At 46.5% G+C, this 17,318-nt stretch overlaps 1 protein-coding gene across 3 annotated transcripts in view; it reads left to right on the top strand.

Moving 5' to 3' along the window:
• The first annotated feature begins 6,642 nt into the window (after positions 1-6,642).
• Positions 6,643-17,318, top strand: part of ELOVL5 (ELOVL fatty acid elongase 5) — a 38,525-nt gene continuing 27,849 nt past the window's right edge. The window contains exon 1 of one of the 3 annotated variants that reach the window (XM_075049296.1): positions 6,643-6,698. Coding sequence is in view for 1 of the 3 variants with exons in the window: in XM_075049295.1 (XP_074905396.1) it covers positions 16,126-16,141 (16 nt within the window). In the remaining 2 variants the exon portion in view is untranslated. Of the gene's footprint in view, positions 6,699-15,979; positions 16,142-17,318 lie in introns of those variants that run through there. The other 2 variants (XM_075049297.1, XM_075049295.1) reach the window with 2 other exon arrangements.

The raw sequence follows: 17,318 nt of genomic DNA, 5'->3' as shown, positions 1-17,318 counted from the left end.
AAATGACTGCAGGGGGTGCAGCATTTCTATACCCTTCTCCCATCTCCTAAATATTTGAGGTCTACTCTGCATGCACATAGTGGGAAAGAGTCCCTGCCCTGAGTTTACAGTGTAAGTAGTCAAAACAAGCAAAGGGTGAGGGAGGAAGAGATGAAAATCCATCTTTATTTATCTCAGTGTCTACCTATATCCAGCTGGGGAAAAAACGCATTTCTAGGAGAATAAAAGCCAAATCACCCCTCCTTCCCAGGGAAAACCAAACTACTTCTCATCTAACAAGAAGCAAGCTTATGCTAAAATACCCCCTACACAAAAACTGACCCAGATTGGTGGCTATATGACTCGCCAGAGATTATTCCCAATAGCTGGCAGGGTGCTGCTGGTAGCTTGCAGCTGGGGAACCCACCCAGGGTCCCCCCACAATTCTCCTGAGGTCAGCAGCAGGGCTGGAAACATCAACAGCAGCCATAGGTTTGGGCACCTCAATTTTCAGCTGCACATCTTCAGAAGGCCCTCTGAAGATGGTCAGTGAGAAGGTAAAAAACCCTCAAACACTGGTTATTTTGAATGTTTAACTTGGCTTTTTTTTTTCCAATTGCCCGTAAAATACATTCCCAGCCTTCTTTCTTCCCAGGCCGTGCACGCAGAGGTCCCAAGAAGGCAGCAGAGACCACAGGGCAAAGGCAGGTTCTGCCCTCCCAGCTGAGAGCTGGAACAATCCTTAGAAGTGAGAAAGGATATCTGAACGCTTTCTATCAGGCAGAAAGATTACTCTTGCCTTGGGACACGGGTTGAGCAAGTAACAGAGAGAGCCCACTGGATTTGCAGTGAACTGATCTCCTGGGAAGATAGGCAGGAGACGGCTCAGTGTTGTGTACTGAGGCTTTAGGATCCTGCAGCCAGGAAGGGAGGCTTTGGGCTGGTCTGCATACAATAAAACAGACTATTAAAATCATATGCAATAGTTTTAACTCAGGACAAATGCCCGGCTATAATGGTTTTCTCGAAATGCAGAAAAGATCTTCTGTGAACACTTAAGACTGAAAGAGGAAAGGAGCTATAGCAGGGTCTGAGTGCTCTGTAGGGAAACAGCCTCCTCAAAAACACGACTGCAGTAATGACTTAATAACTATCCTGACTACCAGGTCAGAGCTGGTGCCGCAAAGTTCGGCAACAAGGCATTTTGAATGGACTTAATAATTGAAAAATTCCAATGCAGAATGACAACCATTCAGATTAGTGGATGTGTTTTCAGATAGATCAGAGCATTTACAAAAATACTTTCCCTCATCTCTTCTTTTGCATTAAGACAGCGCGATTTACTGTTTGCTCTAAGCAGTGAGACAATGTTTTCTCTCAACAACAGGATTATCTCAGTTTACACTGGCTGTGATTAAAGAGAAAGGGATAGGGAGCATGGCACATGAAAAGGGAATGCAAACGCTGCCCTTAACTGCTCCTCCAGACCAGAACATCTAATACTTTTAATGGAAATACAGTGTTGTACTCCTCCCAGCTCCATTATACTGAGTAACATGACAGGTCCGAATCCCGGTCCCACTAGTTTTGAGATAAAGCAGAAAAATTGGTGACAGGCTGGAGTGGACAATGAAGGGTTTATGATGTTGTTTTGGAAGAACGAACATTGTTTTGAAGGATTAGATGTTGTAATCCATACACTAAGTCAACAAAAAGGCACCATAACAGGAAGAGGCAAGGAGCAGGCATCCAATTACTAATGCAAAATAATGCAGTTTATCCTTTATTCCCCTTACCATGATTGCCATTAGCTCTTATAAAATCACTCTACAGCAGCAGAGGCTGCTTGCTAGATGAAGTGACAACTCACTTTCCCCCTTGAAGAGCTTCTACTCTTAACTGCAGATGAGCCCAAATCATGAGGGGAATACCGAAAAGCAGTCAGGGAAAGTGAGCACAGGGCCGGGGTCCCGGGGCTGGCTGGGGTCACAGCAGAGCCAGGGGGACAGAGGAGTACCAGGGCGATCCTTTCATCCCACTCCATCCCTCGCACACTGCAACCATCAGCAAAAGCCATCAGATACAGACTGGGGAGGACCCATGGGCATTACCCACCTGGGTTAGCCGAGTACCTGTGCCTCTGGGTTAAGTGACCGCTTTCTTCATGCCCATTTTTAAACTACCTGCTCCTTTACTACTACTTTTAATTCTCCACGTGTCTCCTATTAGCAGCCCCAGCAGCTGCCAAGTGACAGCTGTCTAGCAGTGCCATAGGCGCAAACCAGCTAGTATATAGTGGCAAGATTCCCGGGTCTTGTTATTTTCTCAGCTCTGGGCAATTAAATCTTTAGCAGCCAATTGACGACACCAAATAAAAATGCACATATCCCAACTAAGGTAAGCAGCATTGACAAGGGTGGACTTTAATCAAATTTTCTCTCTGAGATGATGAGCAGCATGGTGAGAAAGAAAAACATACTAACACCAATGACAGAGAAGACTTCCTAATTATTTGACCTGTTTGGCAAGAAACAAAATATTTTGCTCTTGTGGGACACTATTTGGGGTAAACCTGGCTCTTAAAACACACTGCAAGTTTGGTGAGTTGGTGCAGGTCTTCAGTCCTATTTAATCATTTGCCTACAGCACTGCATACTGCAGGGAGATATAAGAAGAGGAAGAGAAAATGCAGAAAAGTAACTGCTGTTAATGTAAAATGCGTGAAATTGGATTAGGAACACAGTTAGGGCCAAAAACCTGCCTCCACTCTAGCTTGTGAGAATTTTGCCCTCGATGGCAGAGCGCAAAAAGCACCCTCGAAAGTTAATGCCAGTTTGTAACACAATCATACCTCGGAACAGAGTGTTAGTGTGTTCACACCAGTTTTGTGTTGGAATCTCAAAATAGCAGCTTCATCCAGCCACTTGCTTACGAGACCTGCCAAGTACAAAATTGTGAAGAAAACCTCGATTGGAAGCTTTTTCTATGAAGATCAAGTACTTAAAAGTTAGACAAAGTTGTACAAACAGCATGAAGCATTTGTGGTTTGCGCAACAGAAGAAAACGCTGTATTCAGGAGAGAGAGATGCTGAAATTTCAAGCCTGATACTTTAGTCCAGTGCCTGATTTAAAGACAACAGTAATCGCATCCCACTTACCTCACTGATAAAGAACATGGAGCTGCTACAGTCAGCCTGGAGGGAAGCCAAGGCAAACCCAGGAAGAACTGAAAATTCCCATTAAGATGACTGAGTGGCAAACAATGGTTATTTATTCTAATCAGATTGTTAATTTATTTCTGGAAAAAATGTATTAATTTGTTTCTAATCAAAACAAGGACCTATTCATTACAGTGTGTATGATGAACCACTACTAAATAGGCATAGCCAGGATTTGTAATAGATTTTTTTAAGACGACGACAGATTTGGTAGCTCACCCCTCCAAAAAGACCGTTCAGGCTCGTTTCCCTGCAACACACACTTTATCCAGGGTAATTTCAAACACCACATTGATGGACCTTCTACTCCAAACTCTTTCATCTCCCCAGTGCTGCAGCCCTCGCTGACTCTTCGCTCTGCTTTCCGTTGTTCCAGCTGTTCTCCTCCTGCCCGTACTCTCAAACGCTAGCATCTATTTAACCTCTTCCCTTTGCTCACCATCGATTTAGTGAGGATAAGCAGATCTGCGGAGGCCTCTTGTCACCTCTGCTGCTGCAACCTAGGCTGCCTCACTTAGGACTTGGCTTTCCGTAGTGCTTAGATTCTGCCTCTTCTCTCTCAAAAAGCAGGATTACAAGAGTCGTGAGACACAGGTAAAAATTAAATGCAACTTATTTTAAATCTGCCCTAACGATCTTTCTGTCTAAATCCCTAATAATGTTTAATTGGCCCTTCTCTGAACTCCAGCCTCATTGATCCCACTCTGATAATGAGGTCTTTGAAGCCCATCCTGAGCAAACAGACGAGCAATAATTTCATCAGTGCTTGGTGGAGAGGCCAACGGCGATGTCTTCACTCCTGACAAACTTGCAGCCGCTCCAAGAGGACAGGTACAACACCGAGACTCAGTACGTCTGCAGCCCAGAACGACACTGGCCAGCCCCTACCCCTCGTTAAATGCCAAACTTTTAGTGCCAAAACATTTGGCATTGTCTGCTTCGTTCTCTCAAATGGGTAATTCCGAAATCACATTTCGCATGCTGTGACCTTGCTCTTGTTCTCTGACTGATAATGGCACGAGTGCTTTGGAGAGGCCAGGAGAGGGAAGAACCGGCAGCTCCATGGGTGAGCAGGGACTCTCGCGCTGGAGCCAGGCTGGCAAAGCCAAAGTTGTCCCCCCCCCAGCTTCATCCTTTCCCCCATCAGCAGCTGTGTCCCCCCTCTCCAGCGGCAGCTTCTCGACACCCCAGGCATACAGAGCCCCATTAAAACCCCACCATCAAGCGAGAAGAGCAAGCTCCGTGGCGGAGGGAGCCGAAGCGGGTGTGTGCCAGCCTTCGGCAGAATCGGGCAGAAAACGGCGAAGGGACCTGGCAGCGGCACGTCCCTCCCCTGGCCAGGGTGCCGCTCGCTTCCCAGCCACCACCCACCTCTCTGCCTACATCCCTACGCCCCGCTCCGTCCCTTTTTGCATCTAAAGTTGCAAATGGTTCTTATTTTTAAACCACCAGATTGAATCTTAATTATTTAAGCACCTTCCAGATTTAGAAAGCTGTTTTGGCTGTGAAAGGAACAGTTGGTGCAATCATCTCTCATCAATAAACCATGGAAACAAATGTGTACGCCCGTTGGGAAGCAACTTTATTTAAAGCACATTGAAAAGTCAAGTTCAGATTTACAGATGTGAAAAGACCTAATGCTGGTCACGTTTCAATGAGCTCAGGACATTTTAGCTCAAGTGAGAAAAAATGGGACTTGTGCCTTCTTCCATTAATTTCGCTAAAAATTGCTTGACTCCCCTCAAATGAGAAGGGATGCCTTGGAAACATCCAAAACACAAACTTGGGCAAAGGGCCTTCAGAAAGGCGTGCTCGCTTGAGAGTTGTGCTGGCTTTCGTTTGTTTTTCCAAAGTGTTAAAACACGTAGGCGAGGACAGTTGTGAGTGCTCACACCTTACTGAAAACTGCTACAAAGCCTCAAATCACGCACACAAAAATCATACAGGGTTTTGGTCCTTCAAAGAGAAAGGGAAATGGAGACTTGGGCTTTAAAACAAAAAGAAAAAAAACCCTCAACCCAAACCAAAAAGCGTTCCTGCTAACACCTTACTCTAGTAAGAAATAAATAAGATTAAACAAAAACCTATGGCACAGCCTCGATGTCTACTTTGGAGAGAGATTTTTTTCTTGTCCCAGTAAGAGCTTAGGGAAGATCATTTCTGATCCCACTGGGCAAACACGCTGCATTACTGTGCTGCCTGTTTGCAGCCCGGCATCACCTCTGGGAACTGTTTGCACGCTGAGCTTCAGCCAGGTTAGGTGAGGTTGCAACACACGTTTACCTTCACCTAAATGACCGTGGACATGGGACCGGTGCGTTACTGCCCAGGAGAAGCCGCTGGACGTTGGGTTGGCATGAACCTTGATGGCTTCACCTGTACGGCCACCTTCTATAGCCGCAGAGGAAACTCCAGGAAATCCTTTTTCCTCCAGCTTTCTAAAATTGCTGACTGCTTCCCATGGAAGGGCAGATACTTGATCTTGAATAAAACCCATGCAAATTGCTGCTCGACTCCTCTCCTTTGCAAAGCAAAGCTGCTCTTTATTTATGTAACGTTTTCATTTAATTAGCAAAGAGACGGAACAAACTCTTGGGGGGGGGGGGGAAATTCAAAGGTCATCTTCCAGCACGAGGGAGAATGTGAGAGATGGAAAGAAACAAACCGCTTTCTTCCCGTTGGCCATACTAAAGACCCTCTCTATGGCCCCGTTAGGACCTCGTGGAGGTAACGAAGTGTCTGGAGCAGGTAGCGGGGACTTTCCATCCTCCGTTAAGCATCCCGGCCGTTGGAGAGGAGCCGAAGAGGATGCTTCAAGATTCCTTCCGCCGACATCCGACACCGGCTTGGTATGTGCATCCAAATCACCCCAAAAAACCAGGGGGTTTATCGTACGGCCGGGTTAAAATCCTACCTATTAATTGCACCCAGAGCTTGTATTTAAAACCACTATAATGCCGCAAAGCCCGCTACTCAAAACACAGGGAACAGATCACCGACGTCTGCTGCGACCTTTAATTTAGGCGTGCGGCTCATCTCATCGTGACAGTCTTTAATTACGTGACCCCGTACTGGTTTTCACTGGGGCCTCCCACTTCCACCGCCCGGCCCCGGGAAAACCCTGCCTTCACCGACCCCCGCTCCACATTCCCTTTCATCCTCACGAGTGGGCGCCGGGGCCGAGCGCCAGCCCCGCGCGGACCCAGCCCAATTCCCCCCGCCCCGCTCCCGAACCTTCCGCGGCCGCCGGATTGGCCCTCGCCGGCTGTGACGTCATAGCGGCCTCCCCCCCCGCCGCCACCACCGCCCGTTAGCCCCCCGCACCACTCTTACGTCACGGTCAGCCCACGGCCGGCTGGGGGGAGGGGGCGGGGCCCACCCTCACCCCGCGCCCGCCCCCGGCCCCGCCCCCGCGGCGCCGCAGCGTGACAGAACCGGCCGGTGCCCGCCCGCCCGCCCGCCCGCCGCCCCCAGCGCCGCCGCCGCCGCCGCCGCCGCGAGGTAGGGCCGCGTCCCCCGGGCGGGTGTGAGGGAGGGCGGGCAGCGCCGGGGCTCCTCTCCCGGCGGCGGGATGCGGCGCGGCCGCCTGGGCGAGGAGGAGGAGGAGGAGGGGTGCGGGTACGGGATGGGGGCCGCGGGGGGCGCCGCTCCGCGGGGAGCGCAACAAGTGCGGCGGGCGAAGGCGGGCTGAGCGCCGGGGGCCGCGGCCGGGGCCCGGGCCGGGGCCGGCAGCGGCGGGCGGGCGGGCCGGCCGGGGGGGAGAGGGAGGGAGGATACGGGGCGGTGGAAGGGCCGGGGTTTTCGCCGGGAGCGTCTTTCCCCGGTGCAGTTAGTCAAGAGCATGATGCAATCTCGCATTGCCATGGCTACTGCATCCCCGGGCGGCGGCGGCGGCGGGGCCTTCCGCCGTGGCGGGGCTCAGAGTCAGGAGAAATAATACGGGCAGGAAGGGGGGAAACACGCGCACACACACACACACACACACACACCCCCCCCGGCTGCCTTGAACGGCGAGGAAACGGCCCTCGGCCCTACGCTGCCTCCCCGGGGAGCTGGGGGGAGAGCTGAGCGCTGCTATGGCTCCAAACAAAAAACCCTGACCCGTCTTCCCCTGGGGTGTGAGTGTGCACCCTCTTCTTCACCCTCTTCTTCACCCTCTTCTTCACCCTCTTCTTCACCCTCTTCTTCACCCTCTTCTTCACCCTCTTCTTCACCCTCTTCTTCACCCTCTTCTTCACCCTCTTCTTCACCCTCTTCTTCTCACCTGAGCCCACCGTCTTGCTTACCACCCCCAACAGCATTACTGGTTTAGAAATGGAGCCGCTGTACAGTCATTCCCGGGTTTGTCTGTGGGACAGGGCAAATGCCACATTAAACTAGCGCCATGGAGATGTGCAGTGCTTCTAATAGGTGCCTACCCGTTTTAAAATCTAAATGATTAAAGAGTACAAGCATTAGGAAGTAAGTAGAAAAGTGCATGCGATGGAAATGTGTCAGTATGTCAGCTGCGTGTGCAGGGACTTTCTTAAAAACTTTATGACTTTGCTCTTATCTCTTCCTTCACCTGGAAACCCTCGGGCATCAGCAGCATTGGATGTTGGCAATGCTCAGGTTATGCGGAGTATTGTCTTGGGCAATTTAAGTGTTTCTCCTTCCCTGCCTGTGCTGGCTGCTTTTCTGCCTTCCTCCTCCTCCCGCCTCCCAGGGACGCAGCAGCTGAGGATCCGATCCGGAGAGCTTTCCGGCACTGATCCATGCTCTGAATCTGCAGACAAAAGGCCAGTTTTGCAGACCGGGGCAGGAATAGTAACATCTTGGTTTTCTCAGCAATGACAAGAGGTGTTTCTCCCTCCGCAGCTGGGTGTACTGCCTACTCAGCGTCCCAGCCACGGTTGAACGGCAGTGCCCCGTATGCCTAATTTGTATTCTCAGTGCTTTGGGTGATCGCTGGTGCTGGGGATTCGGTACCGCAGCAGAGTACTCGGGGCTGCAGCGAAAAACGCAAGCAAAGAGCTCAGCCGGCTGCTAGCGATGACGAGGGAAAACAAGGCAGGGGCACGGCTGCAGTTAGGATGCTTCCGATCAGGAAGTCTCCAAAACCGCTCTGTGTAAATGGAAACACACCCTGCAGCTGAAACCAGAGGAGGGCAAGCGGGCAGGCGTCTCCGGCGGCGCAGCACAGCTTTTTGCCCGAGTTTTGGGCCAGGTTGCTTCCAGGCTGAGGTTATCTCTGCAGGAGCAGCTCTCCCCTAGGACTTGGCAGCTGCCGGCCTGCCGTAAGCGGTCAGCGTAAATTGTTGCTGGTGGCCCCGGCTGGATGGAGGGTTTTGTAGCTGTGAAGTTTTTGTAGATGCGGGCTAATGGTGTTGCTGCATCAGTTTTTAGCTGCTAGCATAGAGGGAGGGGCTTTATTTATTTTTAATATGAACTTGTGAATAACGCTGAAGAGCTTTGCAATATAACTCTGATATTTCACTCTAAGCCTTCCTCGTTCCTTCAGTGCAGTCGCAGCCTGAGGTTTTCCTCTGCTGTTAGAAAACTCCATGGCTAGAGATAAATACTGGTGTATCCTCACCGCTGCTAACAGAAGTTGAAGCTGCGTCACGGAGAGTAAGCCTGTGGCACGCATAGTCATCTGATGCTGTTTAGCAATGAAAGCTGGAGTTTCTTATAGAAATATTCATGTATTTGGGGTGCACTAGACGTAATCTGTTTTGAGAGCAACGAGTAGCCAAGGCATGTACTCTGCCTGGGGGTAACCTGTCCTTGCACGCATAGAGTGAGGATTTCCCTTGAAAACTTGTGGTGCCTGGAGGTGGCTGGGGTCAGCTGGGTGGAGATCCCTTTCCAGCTTCACATGAACTGAGGAGCAGACGAAAGGGACCACTGTGCTGAGTTTGCTGAAGTTAAGAGTGGGTTTGCCCTCGAAGATGCTGTTGCCAACTGACATGGGTCAAGGATGCCAAAAGACGTGCCAGAATTTTGCTGGATTTTACTGAATTTCTTACGAGATACACGTTACACCTGTAATGCACGCTGGAAGCCCTTAGGAACTTCTTTGTGTTTTTATCCATAAGTGGCTAAGTGAATTTATCGCAAGTGATCTAACTGTAGTCTCCTGTATTTTAATGCAGGAGAGAGCAGTGCAACCAGAGAGAGCAGCAGTGAAATTAATATGCCATGGAGCTTTATCTTGCAAGCTGGGGAAGAGTCTGGCTGCTGGTCTGTTTGCCTCACTGTGCTTTCTAAAAGCAATTGCACTTTGTGTAGTTTAGAATCTTTTACATACCAGCAGCTGATCACATGAAGTGTCTTTGACTAAAACTGGTGCATATTTGGTACATAAATATAGCATCATTGAGGATACTTAGTTTATGTGCTGTCTGACCAGTCTCTGGGTATATTTATTGCAGTATTTTTAGTAAGTTGATGTTGTCTTTACATTTCTCAGCAAGAATTCCTCTTGTTGCATTCCTTGCCTTTAGTACAGCCAGAATTGAAATAAAATATTTTGAATTCTCTGGTCTAATCTCTTCTTTCCCTGCTCACCTTCATTTTGTGTTGTTTACAAGAGGAATTAACTTAGAGAAGATACTATTAATGGAAAAAAAAAAGTAAATTGGAAATAATACTGTAAATCCATCAGGCCTCTGGGCAGCACCTTTGATTGCTCATTCTTTTGTGACTTGCTAGGAGCAGATTTTTGGAAATATCTTTGAAGATTCAGATTTTTGGAACGATGGTGGAACTGACCATATTCTAGGATTTCAGGTTGACCTGGTGCTCAAGTCTGGCAGCTGCAGGTGGAAAGCCTGGCACTGAGAGCAATCCAGAGCTGTCCTTTGGGGAGCATATTCCTTGTAAGTGACATTCAGTTGGTAATTGGTTAAACGCTCTCAAGTACTGGGCTGACCTCGTTCCTTTACCTTCCTCATTTCTGGGGCAGCAAACATTGCAACATCAAACGCTTCTGTTTCTGCTGAGCTCAGAAAAAAACCCACCTGTATAGATCAAGGCGGTGCTGCTTTCAAGGTTAAAATGCTCATCTTCTGCCTGTCTTCTAGTGGTCTCCGCAGTCCTCGCTCTGTGGCGGATGAAGCGAGTCTCCCAGTTAACACTGTGTGCATCCTACCCGAGGCAAATCTTTGGGAAAGAAACAGCAATTGCATACAGTCCCGTGTTAAAACAGCCTTGTGCCTCTGTGTCCTGTTGTGCCCTCTGTCCCTCTTGGAGCTAGCGCTAGAAGGGTGTCACTAATGAGTGTTCATCCTTGCTCCTGCCTGCCGCTGGGCAGGAGCGGTATGGGGGGCAGCCATCAGGCAGGAGGGTGGGCTCGGCGGAATTTGGGTGTCACCTTGCTGCCAGCACAGGAGATGGCTTAGGCACTGCTCTGCTTGCTGCCTGGCCGGGGGTTTCTGCCGCGGTGGCAAGAAGCCAGAGCTCCCATGCCGGGCACAGGGTTGATTCCTGGGACGGGTCGTGCCAGAGAGGCTCCTTTGGACTGGGAAAGCCTTGCGGAGCAAATAGGCTCTTGGTGGTGTGGGGTTTTTTTATTCCAGACATTGAGGGTTTGTTCTCTGACTGCTCACAAACGGAGGCAGGGATACTCTTTCATTGTTGAGGAGCAGAGCCACAAATGCTTCCACTTATTATTTCTTGGGGTTTTGTTTTTTTCCTCTCATGGGTAGTATGCTGTCTTGAGGTGGGTCACAGGCAAATTCTGTGGCCTGTTCAAAGCTACTAAAGCTCCACATAGATTTGGCAGCTCTATGTATAGGTCGTGGAGGCATGTATAGGTGATGGTGCTGTTTGCTATAACCTCCCCTGCGTAACTGAACAACATGTTCATTTTGTCCTCTTAATCTCAGTCCACTTTTGCTACCTTTTTTCATTGCTATGTCTGAAATTAGTCTTATGGGGTGAGATCTATAAAGCTGTTTAAACACAGGAATACTTTTAGGGATGTTGGCCTAAGCTCTTTAGAGGAATGCTCTTGTTTTCCTCTTTTTACAGTGTACAAAGTGATGTTCTTCCAGGTTGCAACACACGCTTTTGAAGGCTGTTTGACTACATAATAGACTTAAGAAATTGATACTTACTGCATGCCAGTCAGAGCACGCTTCCCTGTGTGCATCTAAATGCTTCACAAAACTGACAATAATCCTTGTAATCTGTAGCTGTTTTGTCATACGCAATATAGTTGCTAATTTGTTTTGTGATTCTTAAATGTGTTAAAAATGCAGAAGATTCCCACAATCCAAGCAGCTTATGCATGCTAGCATCAGAAACACTTTTCCCTTAGATGGAAGATCACACACAAGGACAAATGAAAAGGATAATCAATTAATTACACAGAAGTTAGTCTGTTTAAAAACTCAGTGTTCAAATTGCCTTACTGTGGCCTTTCCTAAGGTTGTTTAAATTCAGTATTGCAGCAATACAGTTAAGAGGGCATTGCTTTGGCTGACATCTCTGGAGTTCCTAAGTGCTGATCGGTAAAGTTGTTCGTATCTGGGTTCCCAAGGGTGCTGAAGCTTGTTCCCTGTGTCCAGCAGCAGTTATATCTCTGTTTGATAAAGGTATTGCAAACAGTGACCTGGATAGATTTTTTTTTTTTTTTTTGATTGACAGGTCAAATAAGTGCTGCCTCCAGTCTTACTGTGGAGATAACTTGTAGAGTTGCTGTGGACTGTGTACTCAGTGGCTCTCCCTAGATCTGTTTAATGAAATTAATCTCCTAAATTTATTGCCTTGGTTTCTCTGTTTGTGTTTTTGCATTTAGGACACATTACATCTTACAGGGTAAACAAGAGCACAAGAGCAAACTTGTCCAAAGTATGTGGTCGGTAAATACTTTCCTGGTGTGTTTGATGCGTTGGAGGATTATTTAATTTCCTCGATGAAAAGGTTGATTCGTATGAAAAACAAAGCGTCAAGCATTTAGAAAACACAATGGCAGTGTAATAAATCCCTTCACCAGGTGTAGAGATTTTAGATGCATGCTGCTAAGTGTAATTGTCACTTCTCCAAGAACAAATGAATCATGCTACTTCTGCTGAACTCAGTGCTGTGAATTAAGAGTTGGTCTTAGCATCCCTTTGCATCTCGGTATTTTGCATGTCCTTATTAAAGCATTATTAGCTGTAGAGGTTATGCTTCGTTAATGATAGCTTTGTTGATGACCAACAGCATATTGAGCAGATAGAAATATAAAAACCTGCCATGAACTTGTGTTTATGCTAAAGTTGTCTGGATTTAATTGACCTCCGTGTCAGAGCTTCATACCAAGCATTTGCCTGCCAAGTGAGATGCTTTGGGTGATGACTAAATGCACTGAGTTGCTCTAACATTTACAGGAGACAAAAGTTGCTTTTGCCAAGCTACAACAAATGTGGAGGAAACTTGTTTTTTCCCTGCATTTTCAAATTCTGCCCTGCTCTTTGATCCCTAGGTAACCCTACCCTTTGAGACATCAGGTCAGTGATTTGAACAAAGTGACTATGCCTCTTCTGTTATCGCTTAGGAAGCACTCCTCTCCCTCCTGCTTGTGACCTTGAGAAAACTGTTTGTCTTCTTGCTAGCTGTCTTTGCTGTGACTGGAGGGCAATTGCTTTCTTCCAATGCACAAGTTCAGGCTCTCTGCTCTAAAACAAAGGACATAGACTTGACGTCAAATAACACTCCAGCTTTTAAGGTATATGCATGCTGATGGACATTTCTATTGGTGTCACGGTTCTTAAAGATGTTACCAGTGTTAGATGAAAACTATCAGGTAGTAAGTTGCAGAATAATGTGTTTTAGCTTATTAAAGATAATATACCTGTCAGTGTCTTAAGGTTTAGGCCATGTGTTTAGCTAATTAATTCATAAGCATGCAAGTTTGCATTGGTGCCTATTTTGCTCTTTTTTCTCTCCCCCCCTTCCCCCCCCCCCCCCCCTTTATGCTGTTACAAAAATGCTGGGAAGCAGTTTGGATTAAGGCAATGTTTCTGCTGTGCCCTTGTTGGCTAAGGAGCCACTAGCAAGTGCTAGTTATGGGAAAATGTCTTCTTCCCTTAGATGCCGTATGGTTGTGTTTTTGGAGTAGACCGCAGCTTCGTGGAGGAGCTTCTCTGCATCTACTGAGTTAAAACCATGGTATCCGTATTCAGATAGAGGTCTTGAAGATCAAATCAGGTCTTGAAGCTCTTAGAAATGAGCAAAAGAAATCTGCTGGTACGTTTGCCACTACTTTATCAGTTGTCAGCACAGGGATCTGAACATAGGGGTCTAGTTCTTGAGCTGGTCCTGTGTCCTCAGGTTTGGTTTCACTCGAGTTGATGAAGTCTTGGGGAACTATAGACCTTTATGCCTTAATCTTTATAGGCTTCCCCTTAGACATGCTGTTTCTGTGCATGTGATTTAATCAGAAAGCTTCTGTTAACCATTTCCTGAAGGATTATCTCCTGCTCCTGGGTGCCTTTTAAAAATGCTGATGTTTTGAATCATCATTTTGAGAATCATCTCCTAGCCAAACAGTAGGGAGAACCTTTGACTTAAATAACAATAATTAAAACTTTAACTGGTTAGGAGGATGACATTCTCCGATGTTTAACATTGCCCTGCCCTTTGGAAAAAGAAACTGGAGAAACCTTTTTGCATGCTGAAGTTCAAAGGGCATGCTAGTTTGGGTGCATGGTACGTGTGCTTACCAGAAAGCATCTACGTGTTCAGTTCATTCATGTGGCTGCTCGCATGCTTTTGAGCAAGACCTCACGTGGTGGCTGCGGGACAATGTTGGTAGAGGCACAGGAATCTGGATTTGTCTTTGAAGGACACAATGATAGTTAGTTGTGCTTGCATTTTTATGTATACAGTTATGTGGATTGCAGGGTAGCAGATGCTTATGGTGAATGTCTGATTCCGGTTTGGTGGTTCATTTCTCTTTTGCAGTACTGGCATGGAGAAGTTGCTCTTAGCTGATCACAGACCCTGTGAACTGGTGCAACCTCTCAGCTGTTTGTCCTAAATTAGGCTCATGCATTTATCCCTTGCATCATGTATTTCTCCCTCAGTTCACTCATGTACGGTGGCCTTTTGGCGTGTTGTTAAGCTTTACGTTAGTCTTGTGAGCTTGACTTATCGCACATGTGAAGCCTCATTAATGGGGAAAATACCTGCACTTGTAATGTGTTTCAGAATCTTCTGGATTTTATTAACATATGTGAGATAGTGACAGAAAATAAGCTGCTAGTCCAGCAGGCCTGGTTACTTACAGATTTTTCTCTGCTTCCTTAACAGGCCTAAGCAGAAAAGCCTCTTGCAAAAGATTTGAGCAGGTTTTTTCATATTTTATTGAATTCTGACTTGTGTGCCACCCAGAAGGTGCAGCTTACACCACAGTCGCCTCTGCAGCCTCTCATTTGCTCCAGCTAGAGCAGAGGTGGCTGGGCTTGCGTGGCCCCAGCTGCTGGACTTGACCGTGGGCTGGGAAATTTTGGGTGGGTGTCCCCATCACCTTCTGCAAGAGGTTAAAACGCGGTGTGAGGGCTAGAGGAAAACACAAGTGCGAGGGACAACAGCAATATATAGGGTGGCAGATCCATTACATAGAGATGGAGAGAGATAGCACTAAGCAAGTCAGTAAGGAATACTGCATTTGGCAAGCCTTGCCTGTTCAGTTAAAAATGAGGAGAAAAAATATAATGCGGGTAGTCACAGAAGGGCCACCATGTTTCAGTGTAGATCATTGCCCTGCTAATGCATGAGCTGCTGCTGCTGCCTCTACTTGATTATAGATAAAAATTGTGCATGGGCATAAGCCATTTTTAGAGCCAATGATGGTGTCGGACCACTTGTCATGAGAGTTTAAATGGTTGTAGTCTTGTCCTCTGGTTTTGGAGCCTTCGTCAGGTTCCCGAGTAGTTCTCCAGAGGCCGTACTTGGTCCTTCACTTTTACTTGACAGGTTCCTGGAACCTCTAACTTCCCTACCCTTTCTTCTGCCCTTTCAAAACCATAGTCATCTCCCTTTGAAGCAAGAAAAAACAGGCTGCAAGTCTGGCTGTGCCTTGCAGAACAAAAATAACATCCATTGGTACTTCTTTATATTGATTTTTTGTTCTATCACCACTGCTAAGTGGTTGCATTAAGGTACAGGAAGGGACCACTAATGTTGTTTTCAAAGGTTTTTCTCTCATTTTTTGAAGTTCCTCTAATTGGCTCATTCCTTCTACATTCAGTGCAAAGCTCGTTTAGATAAGATACTCAACTCTAAACTCCAGTTGAGCAATTGCCAAGCTATCCTGAATTTCCACCAACATAGGTATCAGTTGCATATAGCACAGTTTAGTTTTCTAAGCATTTGTGGGGATTGACTTTGTGTCTTAAAATACACATTTAGGAAGCTGCTAAAATACAGATTTGAGTCCTGTAGGACACACTTGGTGAGAACACAGGAATGTCGCCAGATTTTAACCATTTACAGTGTGTGAAAAACAATCGTCTTGGAGTGAGTGCTTTACATCCTTTAGTGCTGTGTTGCCTCTGAAGGAGAGATGTATGGCCTTGGGAGGAGATGACCGTCTTTGCACCTACAGTGGCGGGGACTGTAAGTGAGTTGCCAATTGCACGCTGTGAAGGAGCTTAGCAATGAAGTTAAGGGCTTTTCCAGCCCTCTTCCCCCTTCGTTTTTCTTTGCTGCTCCTCTTCTCACTTTCATGTTTCTTTCTGTATCTGTTTTTCAGGCTTTGCCTTTTAAAAGCTTATTCACCCAACGCCCTGGGAGCTTGTTTTGCGGAACAGAGGAGCAGGGCTGGGTTTTGGGCTGAACCAATGAAGGAACATCAGCCATCGGCAGCTCTGACATGTCCCTCCTTACAGCAGCATCGGTCTGCCGAGACCCCTACCAAATTCCCACCTAAGCTGTCGGTCATTACCGTGAGAACAGAATGTTAACCAAATCTGGTTGGTTGGGTTTTGTTTTTTTTTTTCCTTTCTTTGTTCCTCCATTGTGTAGCAATTCCTGCGTGAGGCCATGAACTTGAGCATTTAGCTTCCCTGGTTCAGACTAACAGGTCTATTTAAATGAAGAGTCCCTCTGTTGCTGTTTATTTTAGAGATGACACATCTGTGTGGAGGACTTGTATTCCAGAGAGATAAAAACTTTGTGGAAAAATAACCTCCAACCACTGGAACTGTCTTTTGATATTTGAAAAATTGGTTCATGAGTTTTTTTGCACAAAAGCATTTTTTGCTTTTAGCATGCAGTAAAAATAGAGCCATGGTGGTGGTGAGACGCCAGAGGGGGAAACTTCAGAGAGCTGCCAACATGAATAAGCGATTTCATTGCCTGAAGCATTGTTCTGTATCCTACACGGTCTGTACAAACCATATATGAAATAGATGCACTCACAATATAAAGGCTTGGTTTTGCCTGCTAAGCAACTTTTAATATATTGCCATTAGTGTCATAGATGCGCACAGAGTTTTACTGTAGAGGCTAAAAAGCTTGTCTTTTGCCCAGAGTTTAAAGAGCTGCTTTGCAAGTGTGGCAAATGAAACACAAATTAATTCTTTCCTACCTTTCACTCCCAGCAAAATATAAGCGCTTATAAAATACACAGTAAGTTAGGTTTTCACTTTGCTGCAAGCAGTGTAGTAAAGCAGAAAGTTTTTTTTTTCCGCGTGTAAATAATTTTCTAATTATCTAGCAGTTTGTTTTTCTCATATAATTAGTTTTAAGCTCTGGGCGTAAAAAATGTTTGGTATTATCAGAAAATCAAAATTCTCATTGAAATTTAGTCTTAGGCTATTGCACTCGACTTGCATCTCATATCACTGGTAAGGTTGTTGATCATTGTTTCTTATTGTATAACATTCTTTAAGGCTGAGAATTAAAGGAGGTACTTCCCCTCTGTCTTCAGGGTCCTCCGCTTCAGGCTCAGCAGTGTGTAGTAAGAGTTTTCAGTGATATTCGCTATCTGCTTAGCTTTTTATTTCAATCTTTTTCTGTGTATTTCTTTTTATAAGCTGTGTTTCTATTGGAATACTTTTGCTGTGTTTAGATTGAATAAAGGATTCAAGTTGCCTTTTTTGGGGAGAAATCTGGTTTTGGTCTCCATCTGTTGGGTCTCTCGATGGT

The sequence above is a fragment of the Buteo buteo genome, chromosome 17, assembly GCF_964188355.1.
Source record: "Buteo buteo chromosome 17, bButBut1.hap1.1, whole genome shotgun sequence".
NCBI lineage: Eukaryota > Metazoa > Chordata > Aves > Accipitriformes > Accipitridae > Buteo > Buteo buteo.
Note: the sequence above shows the minus strand (reverse complement) of the source record. Positions and strands in the feature narration are given on the sequence as shown.